Below are 17,378 nucleotides of genomic sequence, written 5' to 3'. Positions count from 1 at the left end.
AGCTGCGAAAGACCTCCATGTCGTATGTTAGAGCAAGAAATATGAGGTCTTTCATTCTTGGGAGACATAGATTGATACTCGCGCTTCATTCAGTGGTCAGATGGAAGACATCAACAACTGTAGGGGGGCGAAGTGTGAAGACCCTGATAAAATAAACCTTGAGTCTATACTCGACTCGGGCCGCAAACATCAAGGTGTCGGGTGACCAAGGTCGCCTGAAGAAACTTACTTACCAAGCACAAGCACACTCGAAGTATCCAACATCAACTTCGAATCGATCCTACTAACCCCAAACCACTGCCATCAACATGAAGTCAGCCATCAGTGGGATCATCATCACCGGCGCCCTCTTGCCAACTCTCGCTCTGGCGAAGGGAGGCTCGAAGGCGACAGACCCCCCTCATTGTGTCGTACGTATCAATTGCAACGAAAGAAATGGCATTATTACTTACATATCACAGAACTCCTGTATGGTTGACGCGACCAGAAAGAGGGACTGCGTTCCTTACTACGAGAAGTGCTTCTGTGGAAAGGAATACGAGGACCTTTTCAAGGCCTGTGCCGAGAAGGAGTGTGCCGAGAAGGAACTTGACGGTACGTGAAGATCTTGAGGTCTTTGAGAACAGTTTGCTGATATCACGCAGACGCTATTAGTGCTGGTTTCGGACGCTGTAATGCCACGGTCGGCGTTACCTACAGCACTTCGATGACATCCGAGACTTCTGGTACAGCAGCTCTTGCTGCCGTCACTCCCTCGATCCCCCATAATGTACCCTGCAGGGTCAAGCATCCGGTGGTCGTCGTGACCAAGACCATAACGACACCTTTGGGCTCTTCAAGCCCTTCAAGCTCTTCGAGCCCTTCGAGCCCTCCTACCGCCCCTGACATTCCAAGCCCTCCTCCTACCGCGGACACTTCGGAAACTACTGTTCCCACGGGTGCTTCGTCCACGGGTACTTCGTCCAAGGCTGCCACTGCCACCGACTCTGGTGCTGAGATGGCATACGTTGGATCACTTGGTCTATTGTCCATTGCGACCTTGCTCTTCCTCCTGTAAACAAAAGATCAAGTCGACAGCTAGGAGAATTGGATTTGTTGTTAGGTTCCTATCTATTTGGAAGAGTGCACGTTGGCTGTACGCCCTCCAGATCTGCCTCTGAAGAAAAGACCTTAGATAGAGTGCACGTTGACTCGTTGAGGATGGTGAACCCTAGTAACAAATCTAAGCAAATGGAGATTTTACCTAACCATTTTGAAGTCACAACTATATCAAGATGAAGCTTCGATAAGTGATGCCAGCCTGTGATCTAAAGAACAGGTGACTCTTAGGTAAACCTTTGGCTTTTTCCCACGGCAAAGTGACTTTCGGCAATTTAAGCCCAACAAAAACTTTATCTTTAGGGCACATATTTTACCTCCCGATAGGATGATTGGAAACTCTTTTTCACAGCTAACAAATCAAAAATTACAAGATTACACCTATTTGTTCGACAGGTCCATCACTCCTCTGTTGATGGGAAAGGTCCGACTTGCTCCGAAACTAATAACCCCATCCATGTGGATTGTTCGGATGTCGAGGCCAATACCAAGGTTTACAGTCGTTGACGCATTTAATGGGCTGGGATCTTGTTAGCTAGGTAGCTAGCAGCCGGTCACTGAGCCTGATCGCCAGACCCCGAAGTGGGCAGGGTCAAGACTTTCCTTGGGAGGAATGAACTTCAGATCTGGCATGTTCGCACAATCCACCTTGGGGCCCATGCAGACAATAGGCTCGCTGTTGATAATTAGTAAAACATCACTACGGTGCATGGAAATAACGTACTCATCAGGCTCTTTTCGGTTACAGGTAACGCCAAAGTCGAGGTCGTCGCCAATCAGATCGAGCAAAGCGTTATGTTGATGAGACAGAAGCTTGAAGTTGGGCTCGAAAATGGTCAAGCCGGCTGGGAGATGCTTGTCGATCAAGGCAAGAATACCCATCTGGGCAAAAGCCTCAACAGGTGCTGCAAGTACGTGATTAGCAATGCCTCCAAGCCAATTGTACGACAAGTAGACCTACACTTTGCTGATTTGTCATCGCTGCGCCAGTCGTCCTTGTTGTACTCGTCCATCCAATGCTTCGATTCTGTTTGATGTGATTAGCTACTGTCTTATGAACGACATCTGCCCAAGAACATACCCGCGTAGAGTCCTCCATACTTCTTGTACCCACGATAGTACTCAGCAGCGTGAACTGCCTCGTGGACAAAAGTGCTTTGGTAGTCGGTAAGATTACCCCAATAGGTCACGTCTCCTCGGGGCAGACTGAGAGGTCAGCTAACGATATTGGTTCAATTGTGTTTTACTTACACGACTGTGCCGCCAGCTGCACCATTGCGGGGGCCAGTAGCTGCAGATAAGTGTCAATCAACAAGTCCAAAGGTAACATGAATGTTGAAGACGAACCGAATTGGTATCGGACAAAGTCCCGCAGACCGACAGGGAGACGGCCAAAGTTCTCGGCGATGGCTTTGATGGACATCTCGGCTGTCTCGTGGCGACATACGTACCACGGGCGGGGGCAATCCTCGTACAGGATTTCGTAGACCTTCATTTTGTAGGGATCAAGCTTCAACCTCTCGGTTTGGGACATGCATGTCTTGGGTATCTCTGTTGCTCATTTTAGTCACCATAGGGAGCACACATCAGAGAATACGAGCACATACGTCCCCAAGGCCATTCCTTGATCGTGCGGGGTGTCTTTGGGAGAACGGCAGTCAAGACGGTGTTCATCTTTCTGAAATCGATCGCTGGGCACAGGACAGGCTTGACCACGATGGTCTTGGGAGGGGCGGGAGTGCCGAGTGCCAAGCTCACGAGAGCAAGGCTGCTTGCCAATGAAAAGAAGTGCATCTTGAATGACTTGGCAGAGATTTGACAGTTCGACAATTCGAGCGTGACGGAGACAGGGGAGCGTTGACATTAAGTATACCAGGTCTTGTGGAAATATTTGAAAAATCTGGAAAATGTTGGGAATGCATGTCCTGATAGTGACGTGCTGGCTGAAGGTTGTTGAAGGAACTCAAGATGTTATTCGAGCTCTCTTCCATGGCTTTCCGGTTCCCGCCATGGTTCTCTTATCACGGCCCTTCTTTCGCCACAAATGAATCCTGGGATCCATGGAATCTACCTGTCTTCTGTCTATAGAGGAACCAACGGTGATTAGCCACGAGGCCTGTACGAAGAGACCACGATATATGTCTCGCACACAAATCTTGCAACAAGACGAACGGCCACTTGTGTATTTTTATCAGCTTTCCCCTACATGTTTCAGCGACTGCGCGATGTGTGTTTAGAGGAAATATCTTACAGTCCACCCAGCAGTCGAATGGAACACCAATTGCTTGTGTTGGTGCTGTATTACCGGCCATTTCCAGATCAGACGATCAGTACCAGCATGACGCTGATGGCTCAATCTTACCGCGCAACTCTCACGGGTAACACCAATGGGAGGATGTTCCGCATTACTGTCGGCGAGAACGCCGGACCTAGCCGGGTGGTTGGTGTTCAAGCCATCTTGAAATCGAATCAGTCAAACTAGACTTCGGAATTCCAGTGGTAAAGTAGGCGCGAAAGTTTCAACGTTATTCGTCGCTGACAAATTCATCTTCAAGACTGTTATCTTTGGTTGGTGATTTGTCTTTGTAATTGAGGTGGTCGATTGATTGTCAATCAACAATGAGTGTTTGACGTCTGACAGCGTAAGCCACGGCGGGTAAATGCACCTAATCACATTTCCCACTCGAAAACACTTTGAACCAGTCTTTCTGTCTCAGACAGGCGGTCAGATATCTTAGTGACTTGGGGGTGAGACTCAGCACTAGCAGTCAGATACTCAGAACGTTGGTCTGTATAGAGTTAAAATAACTGCAAGTAGGCCCAGAAACATGACCCCGATGCAGTAAACGTCGGCCGATATTCAGGGAGTTTAGAGACCGATGAAAAGGAGCTTTGAGTCTTTCAAGTCTTGTAGATCAATAAGTCGGAGCTTTTGACACATCGCATGAACCAATTGCTTGTTGTTCGTTGGCTGCATGCTAGCGCGAGTGCGAATGTGACACTGAAGACAATAGCCTGATAATTTGAGGCAAGCCTAGTAAGGCTCGTATGACATGGTGTGTAGTGTAGACAACCAACAGAGTATTTGGTGATACCTTTCTAAAACTACTTAAGATGCCGTGTCAGTGTTGCAGCTGTCGAGGCATAGAGCATTGTGAGTGAGAGATAGGCAGCATCATGACTACCACAGATTCAAAAGAAGAGCCAATGTGGGTGCAAGATCCCACCGAAAGGAGTATCCAACAGTTACTGATCAGCTGCTAGGCGTCCGTCGACGATGAAGGGCGATACGAAAGATCAGCCAACAGAGAAGCCGAATACATCCGGCGATGTTGAGGCCGGTGTTCATGATGGAGCCGAAGCGCAGATAGACCAAGAAGAAGATACATATCTCCATGGCCTACCTTTAGTCCTCATGACTCTCTCACTGATGGTCGGCGTGTTGATGATCTCTTTGGACACCAGCATTATCGGTATGGATCGTTTCATGTATATCACACACCCGACTAACCAGGTGAAGCAACTGCCATCCCGAAAATAACAAGCAAGTTCGATAGTCTTGGAGATGTTGGTAAGCAATCACGACTTATGGTTGAAGTGATCTTCTAATCTCACTTGAAATCAGCCTGGTATGCATCAGCTTACCTCCTCACCCAACTCTCCACACAGCCAACCTTCGGCAAGATCTATACCTTCTGGAATCTGAAATGGGTCTACCTCACCTCTTCAATAATATTCGAGGCAGGCTCCATATTATGTGCCGCTGCACCGAATTCGCCAGTCTTCATCATTGGCAGAGCTATTGCTGGACTCGGTGCTGCAGGCGTCTTCTGTGGTGCCATGATAATAGTATCGCGCATCGTCGAGATACGAAAACGACCGTTACTTCTGGCTATCATTTCGAGCATGTACGGTGTATCTTCGGTGATTGGGCCTTCGCTTGGTGGTGTTTTCACACATTCGAAACGATTGACTTGGAGGTTCTGTTTCTGGATCAACCTACGTGAGTGACTCATCCTCCACACGATTAAGCTCTAACAAATGCTTAGCCTCGGGCGCTTTGATGGCTGCCGTCATCCTCTTGTACTACCCGCTATCCCTGGGAGAAGCTCCCTTCAAGAACAAACCGGTCAAAGAAAAGATTCTCGGCCTCGGATTGAAGAGTGCTGTCTTACTCGCCGGAGCTCTCGTTTGCTTGTTCCTGGCTCTACAGAACGGTGGCTCTGTTCATCCCTGGTCTGACTCGAGGGTCTGGGGCTGCTTTCTGGGCTTTGGACTGCTCCTCATCCTCTTTATATATATCCAGATACGACAAGGTGAAGAGTGAGTATCGCCGAGCCCAACGAGAATTAATAGCCACTAATTTTGACTAGCGCATTGATCAAGCCTCGTATCATCTCACAGAGATCTGTTCTTCTTGGTTGCATCTTTTCAGCTCTGATTCAAGGTGCTATGACCACACAGACTTACCATCTACCATTCTACTTTCAAGCTGTGAAAGGCGTGGACCCTCAGACATCTGGTGTCAATATTCTCCCCCACGGAGTTACCGTAACTGTCGTGAGTCTTATCACTGGCTCGGTTGTCACATGGCTTGGATATTATATCCCCTTCATGTGGGTTGGATCAGCTATCTTCACCACCGGTGCGGGACTATTGTACACGATTGACCAAGATACACCACTGCCAAGATGGTTTGGCTTTGAGGTCCTCGCAGGTGCCGGCTTTGGAATGGCTATTCAGATCAGCATCATCGCCGTTCAAGTGGTACTGAGTACTGCGGATATCCCCCTCGGAACAGTGTTGATCATTATATCACAAGCGCTGGGAGGATCTGTGGGACTATCCATTTCTCAAAACGTCTTCCAGAACTCCCTTCGTCAAAGACTGAGAGACATCGACAACATCGATGTTCAGGCTGTTATCGCTGCAGGCGGTATCGATTTAGAGCATATCGTATCAGGCGACACACTTTCCTACGTCAGGGACGCTTTCAGATACGGTGTGTCAACTGCTTTCCTTGTGTCGACGTCGCTCGGTGGAGTCGCGTTCTTGGCAAGCATAGGAATGGAAAGACGGAACATCAAGTCAAAGAAAGAAAGGGGAACTTGACGGAACGGTAGATCAGAATCACAGAAGCGAACGTGGGGTATAGCCCAGGGTGGTATTAACCGAGCGGTTATATGCTGCTTTCGATATAGGATGTCATAGGTAAGAACCCAATCGGCGGGTGTGCATATGCGTCTTCTTATAATATTGGATTTCTCTCCTCAATTCACATGTCTTTTCTCGGAATTATAATTATGAGCCAATTGAAGCTCAACATCTTTCAGCTGAACGTTTTGAGAAAGACATCATATGGGCAGTCGATCATCATCTCCGCATTTTTCCACGTTGCATTGAATCGGACCAGTATACCGTCTTTGGTGTTTCAGGCCTTTAGGTCGAAGTGTTGCGCCCCGAATAGGTAATGACCTGTCAAAAAGCAGGATTGCGGTCCTGAATATCAATGCACTAGATCAATATTAGGTGTAGAGTGGAAGCGCATGACCACCTTTGAATGACCGGGGATACTTACGAATTAAATACTAGATTTGAGTTTAGCTAAAGATAAGCATGTGCAACTATAGAGATCAGCGATATATAACCATGGGATATCTCGTCGGTTTTGGTTCTGTAGGCTGACAATCAACTTTGAAAATGACTGTCGCTAAGGTTGCTGCTCTCGCTTTGGCCAACTTTGCGGCTTTGGGTTCAAGTGCCCCGGCCAAGGGATCCGATGGATTCATTGCTGCGCCGTACTACCCAGCACCTTATGGAGGATGGGTAGATGATTGGGCTGATAGCTATGCGAAAGCCAAGGAGCTGGTTGATTCCATGACGTTGGCTGAGAAGACCAACATCACCTCCGGAACCGGAATCTTTATGGGTAAGTCTGATCTCTACTAGGGGGAGCAATGGTTACTAACAAAAAACAGGGTAAGAGATAGAACTTAAATTTACCGCATTGATACTAACTTGATAGTCCTTGCAACGGAAACTCTGGCTCTGCTGACCGCGTTGGCTTCCCTCAACTCTGCCTCAACGACGCAGCCAACGGCGTCCGACAGACCGATAACGTCACTGTATTCCCCGATGGAATCACCGCTGGCGCAACCTTTGACAAGAAGCTAATTTACGAACGCGGTGCCGCGATTGGCAAAGAAGCTCGTGGAAAGGGAGTTCATGTCTGGCTTGGTCCCTCGGTTGGTCCTCTTGGTCGAAAGCCCAAGGGAGGACGTAACTGGGAAGGCTTTGGAACTGACCCTGCACTCCAAGCTATCGGTGCGCGAGAGACTATCAAGGGTGTTCAGGAGAACGGAGTCGTTGCGACCATCAAGCATCTCATTGGGAATGAGCAGGAGATGTATAGACGCCAGACTACAGATGTTGTGTCGCCGGCATACTCTGCAAACATTGGTAGGGGATTGAATCTCGAGGTGTGACATCGGCTAATTCCGATAGATGATCGAACTATGCATGAGCTCTACCTCTGGCCCTTTGCCGAAGCTGTTCGAGCTGGTGTTGGAGCTGCGATGACAGCCTACAACAGAGTCAGTCAACTTTCGACCATAACCAAGACAACAGCTAACCGTGATTAGGTCAACGGAACCATGTCCAGTGAGCACTCATACCTCATCAATGCTCTTCTCAAGGAAGAGCTCGGTTTCCAAGGCTTTGTCATGACGGACTGGCTTTCCCAAATCACTGGTGTCGCATCAGCCATCGCTGGAATGGACATGAGTATGCCTGGTGATCCAATCATCCCTCTTCTCGGCAACTCACTCTGGATGTACGAAATGACACGAGCAACTCTCAACGGATCAGTCCCGATGGAAAGGCTCAACGACATGGCTACTCGTGTCGTCGCAACCTGGTACAAGTTTGGACAAGACCAGGACGATTTTCCCAAGGTCAACTTTGACACCAACACGAATGAGGCCGTAGGTCCTCTCTACCCAGGAGCCTGGCCCAACTCGCCCAAGGGTGTCGTCAATAAGTTCGTTCAGGTGCAGGAGGACCACGACGTGATCGCCCGACAAGTCGCTCAGGACGCCATCACCATGCTCAAGAACGACAACAATCTTCTTCCACTCAGCAAGAAGAGTCCCATCAAGGTCTTTGGCACAGGAGCCCAGACTAATCCCGATGGTCCTAACGCCTGTCCCGACCGAAACTGCAACAAAGGTACGCTAGGTCAAGGTTGGGGATCTGGTACCGTTAACTATATGTATCTCGACGATCCGATCGGCGCCATCAAGGATGAGGCTGGCGATGTCACGTTCTACAACACCGATAAGTTCCCCTCCGTTCCGAGTGCGACCGATGACGACGTCGCAATCGTTTTCGTCACTTCCGATGCGGGTGAGAACTCGTATACGGTTGAAGGCAACAATGGCGATCGCAGCAAGGACAAGTTGAACGTGTGGCATGGTGGTGATAATCTTATCAAGGCTGCGGCTGAGAAGTACAAGAACGTCATCGTGGTGATACACACTGTTGGGCCAGTCCTGCTTGAGCAGTGGCATGATATGCCTTCGGTTAAGGCTGTTCTCGTGGCGCATCTTCCTGGTCAAGAGGCTGGAAAGTCTCTTACGAATATTCTTTTTGGAGACGCGTCGCCTTGTGGGCACTTGCCGTATAGCATCACCAAGAAGGAGGATGATATGCCTGAGAGCGTTACCAAGCTGATTGACTCCGGCTTCGTTGATCCCCCGCCTGATACTTACTCTGAGAAGTTGTACATTGATTACAGATGGTTGAACAAGGAGAAGATCCGACCTCGCTATGCCTTCGGACATGGTCTTAGCTACACCAACTTTACATACTCCAACGCGACCATCAAGAGGGTCACCAAGCTCAGCCAGTATCCTCCCTCACGTTCAGCAAAGGGCGAAGTTTTAGACTATGCTCAGGACATTCCGGATTACAAGGAGGCCGTTAAGCCAAAGGACTTCAAGACAGTCTGGCGCTACCTCTATTCATGGCTCTCGGAGTCGGACGCGAAGAAAGCAGCCGAGGCAGCCGGAAAGTCCAAGTACCCTTACCCAGAGGGCTACTCGACTAAGCAGAAAACAAGTCTTCCACGTGCGGGCGGTGCTCAAGGCGGAAATCCAGCGCTCTGGGATGAAGCTTACACCATTTCAGTGCGCGTCACCAACTCGGGCGCTAAATACGCCGGTAAAGCTTCAGTCCAGGCTTACGTGCAATTTCCCGAGGCTGCCGGATACGAGACGCCGATCATTCAGCTTCGCGACTTTGAGAAGACTGCTGTCATTGAGCCTGGCGAGAGCGAAACTGTTGAGTTGACTCTCACAAGGAAGGATTTGAGTGTCTGGGATGTTGCAGCGCAGGATTGGCTTGTACCCAAGCCTGATGGAGAGTATAAAGTATGGCTGGGTGGTGCGAGCGACGCGCTTGATGTCGTTTGCTATACAGATGACTTGAGCTGTGAGAATGACGTTGATGGACCGGTATCATACGATTGATTGTTTTCTCATTTGGATATCTATCTGATGGTTGCGCGGCTGTGCCTGGACTTTGACTGATCTGTCAGAACGCCATTGACGATCTTCATTTATGACTGGGCGTCGCTGCATATGCAAACATTATACGGCCTGACCAATAATGACAACTACTAAACGCTGACATGAGCTTGATCCCCTGAGTTGTGCATGTAATTATTGACATGTACCCCTTTCACGGCGCAGGTACAGAGTTTGCCCTGCAAGCCTGACACGGAAACTTCGCGTAACTTTTGCTTAGTCCAGGTGAGGTAAAAGTAAAAAAAGGTAGACTTTTCCAGGTTGAGTGATTGACCCAAGGGTGTACCTTGTCGAATCACGAGAAATGATACGGTCAATTAAGTAATCTGGAACCTTTTGAAACGTAATTGTACCTGGAACTGAACGAGATCTGCGATGAGAAAAGAAAGCTATTTGGGTGGATTCATTCCTTGAGACATTGGAGTAATTAATTACAGGACGGCTAAGAGATAATTACCGCGCGGGGGAGGCTTGATACCCATTTGATCCAGTGATTGAGCACTCTAATAATGAGTGGTACTGCACTAAAGAATTGTCTAACGATCAGACCGGAAGATCGGGAAGACGAGAGAGAGACAATGACATGGGTTGTCAATTGACCCCTGTGATGAACGCCACTTGAATCTTAGGATGCCCGTCGATTATCGTTAATCGCCCGTAGTGCACATTTTGAGTTGGAACGGCGGCACAGACGAGAAATTACAATGACATTTCATTTGGTCTTCAGACATTTCGGAACTTTGCGATGGGTATTTCCTCCTGGGGAGAGATACTTGTCTTGGTACTGTAAGTAGAGTAGCATTTGTTACTGTCTGTCTGACACACGGCACGAAGCGACAAATTCTTCCATCCTCGGGTCTGGTCTGGACAAAGGTACAGGACAGACTGCAGGAGAGCATTACAGGCCCTCGTGAGCTAGTCTAGCGAATCAACGGTCTGTCTAACTCAAGTCGGTCTGGGCCGATCAAGGGCCAGGGGTAACTCTTGTTAGCGGTGGAGTCAGCGCCAAGTTAGATCGAGAACGTGCAAGCATTTGCTTGGATACTCTCGTTACCCAAAAAAAGCATTCTTTGCGCCACGAGCAGGGTATATACGAAGGGACTTGCATTTTGATCTGCAAAGGCTGCAGCCTCAAATCAACTTGCACTTCAAATGTCAGCAAAAAGACGAGAGAGGGAAAGCTGGTCATCCTTCGTTCGGATACTTACAGATTGGGAGGGAAAGTTCATCTTAAATCACTCAAGATTGCATTAGAGCAGTTCTGTCTCACGTCATCTTCTCCCATGTTTAATATTGCAGGTAAATATACATGACAGCAAGCAGAATGAAGAATGACCCCTGTTAAGTTACCCATCGCGAGGAGACACCGGCCCGGAGCCTAGCCCAACGATTTTGCACGACTGGAAAAAAGGAACAAAATACGTACTTTTTCTCCTCAAGATGGTCCTTCAATTGTGTTGGTGGCTGCAGATGATTGGCGCCATTCCTTTCAGCTGACAGGGGTTCTGCAAGGTTTTTAGGTCCAGATCTTCTCCTCCTTGGGGCTAACCATCTCGCAAATCAACCCATGGCGATAACCATAATCAGAACATGCAGTCACTTTGAAACGCTGTGCACAGCCCGCATGCACTCAATTGCATCTAGTTCCATAACGCCTCAACTGAGCGGCCCCGAGTGACTTGACCCGGGTCTGTGTCTGTGTGCTGTCATCCAAAGCCTCTATGTTTGTCCATCTTTGGTAACGCCCGGTCAGTAAAGGAGGAGCGGGGCGTGCAGCCTGCATATCTATAGTGCACTTTATACATGCACCAGTTTGGGCGTCTCGTGTAAAAAGAAAAGAAGAAATACAATACGATCCATTATAAGAAATCAATAAATATGCACAGGCGCCGCCTTTCTGCTTCTGCAGCTGCTTGTAGTCTGCTCATTCCATCCCACTCTCTCGTTTCAATTCTCCTTTTCTCCTATCAGCCTTGCTTCTTCCAAGTTGCCACTCTTGGTTAGAGCAATCTTGGCTTCGTGACTCTCTTTTACTCTCTTTCACTATGAAGTCTTTCTACACCTTAGCCTTGTGCCTCGGTGCCCTCTTTGATGGCGTCAAGGCACAAGCAGAGGAGCAGGGCCAGATGCCTGGCAAATTTGCTGCTGCTCCTCCCGTGGGATCCAACCCCATTGACCGCAAGGGATGGACAGTTCGATGCTCCAGCCAAGCACCGAACTTCCCCTGTGGCAATGCCATTGATGGCAGCAAGGATACCTTTTGGCAGACTCCTTACGGCACAACCAACACGCCACCTCCTCACTCTATCGTTATTGATATGAAGCAGACTCAATATGTGAGCGGTCTGCAAATTACTCCTCGACAGGACGGCAACACTCGTAACTGGATTGGTCGCCATGAAGTCTACCTCAGCTCCGATGGCACCAACTGGGGCTCTCCCGTCGCCTTTGGAACATACTGGGGAGATAAATACCCTGTCATCACAAACTTTGAGACAAAGCCTGCTAGATATCTTCGATTTGTCGCCCTCTCTAACGTGGACAGCAACAATCCATGGATCGCTATTGCCGACTTTATTGTCTACAACGCTCTCAAGTACAGCCCTCCCAAGAACGGTGTTGGAAAATGGGGTCCTACTCTTGACTTCCCTGTCATCCCCGTTGCCGGTGCTGTCGAGCCTGTCTCTGGAAAGGTTGTTATCTGGTCTGCTTACCGCTACGATGCTTTCCAGGGTACCAACCCTCGTGGTGGTTTCACTCTTACTTCCATCTGGGACCCCAAGACCAACGTCATTTCCAACCGCAATGTCACCAACAACAAGCACGACATGTTCTGCCCTGGTATTTCCATGGACGGCGAGGGACAGATTGTTGTTACTGGCGGTAACGATGCTAAGAAGACTACCATTCTCAACCCCAATGGCGAGTGGGTTCCCGGTCCTGACATGCAGATTGCTCGTGGTTACCAATCTTCTGCTACCACTTCCGATGGCCGCGTCTTCACTATCGGTGGTTCATGGAGCGGTCCCCGTGGCGGCAAGAACGGCGAGATCTACGACCCCAAGGCCCGAACCTGGACTTCTCTTCCCAAGTGTCTCGTTGGACCTATGCTTACCAAGGATAAGGAGGGTGTCTACAAGTCCGACAACCACGCTTGGCTCTTTGGCTGGAAGAAGGGAAGTGTCTTCCAGGCCGGTCCCAGTACAGCTATGAACTGGTACTACACTACCCGAGGAACCCAAGGTGATACCAAGGCTGCCGGTACACGACGAAAGAACGGCCGCATCGACCCTGACTCCATGAACGGTAACTGTGTCATGTACGATGCTCTCGATGGCAAGATCTTCACCTATGGAGGCGCTACCAGCTACCAGCAGGCCCCTGCTACTGCCAACGCCCACGTCCTTGCCATTGGTGAGCCCGGATCTATTGCCCAGACTTACCAAGTCGGAAACAACGGCGCTGGTAACTTTGCCCGTGTCTTCCACACTTCCGTTGTTCTCCCCGATGGCAACGTCTTCATCACCGGCGGCCAGTCTTACTCCAACCCTTTCACCGACACCAACGCTCAGCTCACCCCTGAGATGTACATCCCCACTACCCACGAGTTCAAGAACCAACAGCCCAACACCATTCCCCGCACCTACCACAGTATGTCTCTGCTGCTGCCAGACGCTACTGTCTTCAACGGTGGCGGTGGTCTCTGTGGTAGCTGCAAGAGCAACCACTTTGACGCTCAGATCTACACTCCTCAGTACCTCCTTGATGGCAATGGTAACCTTGCTACCCGCCCCAAGATCACGGCTGTTTCCGCTACTACTGCCAAGATTGGCAGCACCATCACTGTTACTGCCAACAGCGCTATCAAGAGCGCTTCGCTCATCCGCTACGGCACTGCTACACACACTGTCAACACTGACCAACGACGCATTCCTTTAGCCTTGACTGGTGCTGGTACCAACAAGTACTCTTTCAAGATCCCCAACGACTCTGGCATTGCCCTGCCAGGATACTGGATGCTTTTCGTTCTTAACAACGCTGGCGTTCCCAGTGTTGCAAGCACCATCAAGGTGACAGTCTAATCTATTCTATATGGGGAAATATCTTTTCTATGTGCATTATATAATACAGGCACACATTGCGGGAACATCATAAGCGTATGATTTCATTTTGTACATATTTAAACACTAATCCTGCAACTGGATATACCAAGCGACGCTACGTCCTAATAGAATTTCTTTGAACCACATCGATCCCTGCTTCTGTATCGTTCGCCGCCTGCAAATGAATAATTTACTTATCGTTGAAGTCGATATTTGTAAGTCAACGTTCAACTGCCGAGAAACTCAGTTGCTAACACTAGAGACCCTTGAGGTAGCATTGGTGCATCGTCCCTTGGCGGCAGCACTACTAAAGCTAAATAAGCTGAAAAGCCAAATGCCAAGGTTGCATTGAACATCACGCCATCGTTGGTGGCTCTTATTCTACGCTAACAGGTCGGTTCGACTTATGACCCGTGAACCAGGTCGAAGACCTTGCTACCCGTTTAGAGTTTGAGACTGGGCGGATGACACGAACCACAGGTGACATTATCACACCCGTATTCGTGGTACCCCAAAAGGCGACGAAAATAGACCTGCTGGTTGCACCGCATTTTGCCACGCTGTGAGTTTGCGACAAGGCGGACATTTCCCAGCGAGAAGTAAACGGAACTTTTGGCTAAATCTGCATGGGATGTGAATTACAAGGTGAGTTGCAGATGACTGTTGTGTAAGAGTGACCCGTTGGTCGAAGTTTGACTCCGACTGCTGTGCCGAGAGACCTTGGGTATATGGTAAGGTACCAAGTCGTAGTCTCAGAGCCGATTTTTGTGTGCAATGACAACAGTGTATTGCAGGTACATGGCTATTTACTACGATAGTTTCACAATAGCCTACTGTCAGGACCAGCAGTTTACAAACAACAATATGAGTTCCCCTCTCTAACTATCTGTATACCTGGCAGCTCTACTCAGACCTCTTCAGCCTCGCCTCCAACATTACAGTGCATCCGTAGGAAGATGGATAAATCTTGACCAGTTCCAAACCAGCTGCCTTAAAGATCTCCTCGAAATCGGATTTCTTCTTCTCCTGTCCTGTCATGCACAGAAGAGCAAAGTCAAGCCAGTATAAGTTTACGTTCTCCTGCTCTTTGACAGTGTCAGGGATGAGCTGATCGCAGATGATGAGACGAGAGTCGGGACCCATGGCTGATGCGGTGTTCTTAACGAACTCGATACAGACTGGGGCGTAGAAGTCGTGGAGGAAACGGCGCATAAAGTAGATGCGAGCATCTATTGTACAAAGTCAGCTATTTCATCTCATTGTGTAACAAATAGGTAAATGGGACTTGTCTAAAAGCACACGTACTCTTGACAGCCTGCGGTTTAAATGCATCATATACCATTAGCTCAAAACCTGGGTAGTCTTTCGGATCCATAGTGCTGATAACGCCGGGAAGGTCTTGCAAGATAAACTTGGCGTCAAAAGCATCGCCAATGTCCTTTTTGATCGCGATGCATGAATGTCCACGACCAGACCCGATATCAACCAGAAAGGGCCGCTCAGGGTCCTGCTTGACCTCGTCCTTGAGAGATGCGAACGGAAACATGCCAACAACAGGCATAAGCTCATCGACAGCAACCATGTTGGCATTCCAGAGTTCTCGACGCTCAGGATCAGGATCCATCTCTAGCAGCTCGTAGTATGATTTGCCGAGGTGTTCCTTTCCGACCGAGTATACAGCTGGTGATTTGGTCAAGTCAAACACATCTTCTGGTTTGTGTGTCTTGCAGTAATCAGCCAGATGCAGAAAAGCTCGTCCAAACTCGGTGATGATAAGGAAGAAGGATCCCAAACCCCTTGGGTTGAGAATTCGCGACAGGTCGTTGTGAGCGTATGTATCAGGTGCAGTCTCGACGAAAACGCCATGATTGATGGCTACGCGGTAAACGCGCTCAATTACTGTAGTAGCTATATTGGTGATCTTAGCCAACTCTACAGCAGTGATGGAACTTCCATCCTCGGGCATAGTGTCGTACGCTCGGGTGCCAATGATGGTCTGAAAGGCGCCTCCAAAACTGACTTGCTCCATCAGATGGTTCATACGGTTCATAGGCGACTGGATGGCAATACGGACTGCCTCTGTTTGCTTCAGAACCGCCTGGTGGGTGACTGGATTATCATCGTATGATTCCAGTTGAGCCACGAGCTTCTTGGCCTCTTCAAGGGCCCGTTCGGCTTTCGGGTTGACCATGATGAGCTGATTCGATCGATCGTAGATTAATTACAATGCGGGCTGGAGGTATTAGCACTGTTGGTCGTAATTTGCGCAGAAGTGCGGAGTTTGTCTCTATATCCCATATCACTCATACGGCAAGCGTTAGCATACGGCATATTCACTTAACAGAACTGTCAGGCGGGGCAGAGCAAAAGCCAAGCATTGGTAAATATCATATCAGTCCATGATAGCGATGATACCATGCCAGGTAGTGGGTAAACATCCCAGCCGAGGTTGTCACCCTGGGCGAAACGCCTTCACCTTGCAGAAAGCGACCCAATCAAACTGTCATTCAGGCATATAAGTTGGAGTATTAATGTGGCACAAGCCAATGGCCGAACGGATGGAGCTGTTGACCCGACGGAGCGATTTTGTATTTTCTTATCGAAGATGTCTGCCATGACGACCATTTGACGACTGCTTTGGCCGGAGTGGCCCTGTATGCAGCTCTCGGGCGGGCATCATGGGTGTTCAAATGGATAGACGTCCTAGTCCCAGCGCGTTGATTGTGTCACGAGCCCAGAGGACATCGTCAGGGTATATCGGACTAACTGACGGCACGACCTTTTCCAGACCCTGCAAACTGTCGGATAATGAGGGCAGTGGACCCTTGAACCTTGATGCAACTCCAAGCGATATCGGCCGACCGACCAATAGCCAACGGAACACTGGTCAACGACAGCAGCAGTTACAAGACATTCTTGATGTCTCTCACGTCGTGCATCTTAGATGAGAAGGTGAAGGGAGAGAGAACTCTGAGTCACAATAAGGACACGCGAGAATTGCCTTGATAAGTTCGGAAATAGATGGTTATTGGTCTCGGAAAGTAATGCCACATTATCCCAATCCGCAAGAGTAGCAATGAGCCCTCTTTCAATAATCTAGTTTGGTGATAGAGTGAAAGTAATCAGTTTTGTTAAGTGTTTGGCATCTTGTTTATGTTCGAGAAGTTTATGTCGTAGGAAAGAGAAGAAGAGGGCACTTTGAGCTGATGCGGGACCCCCAACGTCCACCCTCAGCAGTGGCTTGTACGGATAGTCTACCACTGACAATATAGCTACTCTGTAGTTCTTGAGAATGGAAGTCAATTGAAGCTCATGATCCACTCATGCTATCGGCGTTTTTGTTGTTGAACCCCACCCAGGGCACATCACATCTCCACTGAGGATCCCCAACTCACGCACAAAAGCGTGTCGACTACATGGATGAAAACATCACGGCGCTTCTTCACGTCCAAGAAAGCAACTTGGCGCAGTGGAAGCGCGGTATGTTTATCTCCAATTTCTCAGGGTACAATTCCTTACTAACTCACGCAAAGCCGGGCTCATAACCCGGAGGTCACTCGATCGAAACGAGTAGTTGCTAGGATCCTTCTTT

The 17,378-nt window shown here is 49.0% G+C and overlaps 6 protein-coding genes across 6 annotated transcripts; 4 read left to right on the top strand and 2 right to left on the bottom strand.

The window, feature by feature from the left end:
- Nucleotides 1-308: 308 nt before the first annotated feature.
- FIESC28_11002 (uncharacterized protein) lies at nt 309-1,057 on the top strand (the record flags this gene model as incomplete). The annotated part of the gene is made up of 3 exons (XM_031165132.1): nt 309-410; nt 462-594; nt 645-1,057. 3 exons carry the CDS (start codon nt 309-311, stop codon nt 1,055-1,057), a joined length of 648 nt encoding a protein of 215 aa, XP_031010826.1.
- A 584-nt stretch (nt 1,058-1,641) lies between these two features.
- Nucleotides 1,642-2,892, bottom strand: FIESC28_11001 (uncharacterized protein; the record flags this gene model as incomplete). Its single annotated transcript, XM_031165131.1, has 7 exons — nt 1,642-1,774; nt 1,823-2,003; nt 2,060-2,125; nt 2,180-2,304; nt 2,350-2,389; nt 2,446-2,649; nt 2,706-2,892. 7 exons carry the CDS (start codon nt 2,890-2,892, stop codon nt 1,642-1,644), a joined length of 936 nt encoding a protein of 311 aa, XP_031010825.1.
- A 1,483-nt stretch (nt 2,893-4,375) lies between these two features.
- On the top strand, nt 4,376-6,210 carry FIESC28_11000 (uncharacterized protein; the record flags this gene model as incomplete). Its single annotated transcript, XM_031165130.1, has 5 exons — nt 4,376-4,571; nt 4,619-4,669; nt 4,724-5,101; nt 5,148-5,421; nt 5,472-6,210. The coding sequence occupies 5 exons, from the start codon at nt 4,376-4,378 to the stop codon at nt 6,208-6,210; spliced, it is 1,638 nt and encodes a 545-aa protein (XP_031010824.1).
- A 588-nt stretch (nt 6,211-6,798) lies between these two features.
- FIESC28_10999 (uncharacterized protein) lies at nt 6,799-9,626 on the top strand (the record flags this gene model as incomplete). Its single annotated transcript, XM_031165129.1, has 4 exons — nt 6,799-7,031; nt 7,124-7,557; nt 7,603-7,691; nt 7,740-9,626. The coding sequence occupies 4 exons, from the start codon at nt 6,799-6,801 to the stop codon at nt 9,624-9,626; spliced, it is 2,643 nt and encodes an 880-aa protein (XP_031010823.1).
- Nucleotides 9,627-11,728: 2,102 nt separating this feature from the next.
- FIESC28_10998 (uncharacterized protein) lies at nt 11,729-13,765 on the top strand (the record flags this gene model as incomplete). The annotated part of the gene is made up of 1 exon (XM_031165128.1): nt 11,729-13,765. One exon carries the CDS (start codon nt 11,729-11,731, stop codon nt 13,763-13,765), a length of 2,037 nt encoding a protein of 678 aa, XP_031010822.1.
- A 924-nt stretch (nt 13,766-14,689) lies between these two features.
- On the bottom strand, nt 14,690-15,977 carry FIESC28_10997 (uncharacterized protein; the record flags this gene model as incomplete). Its single annotated transcript, XM_031165127.1, has 2 exons — nt 14,690-15,015; nt 15,092-15,977. 2 exons carry the CDS (start codon nt 15,975-15,977, stop codon nt 14,690-14,692), a joined length of 1,212 nt encoding a protein of 403 aa, XP_031010821.1.
- Nucleotides 15,978-17,378: the final 1,401 nt, after the last annotated feature.

This window comes from Fusarium coffeatum (assembly GCF_003316985.1).
Source record: "Fusarium coffeatum strain FIESC_28 chromosome Unknown BRIP53273_contig_352, whole genome shotgun sequence".
Taxonomy (NCBI): Eukaryota; Fungi; Ascomycota; class Sordariomycetes; order Hypocreales; family Nectriaceae; genus Fusarium; species Fusarium coffeatum.
Note: the sequence above shows the minus strand (reverse complement) of the source record. Positions and strands in the feature narration are given on the sequence as shown.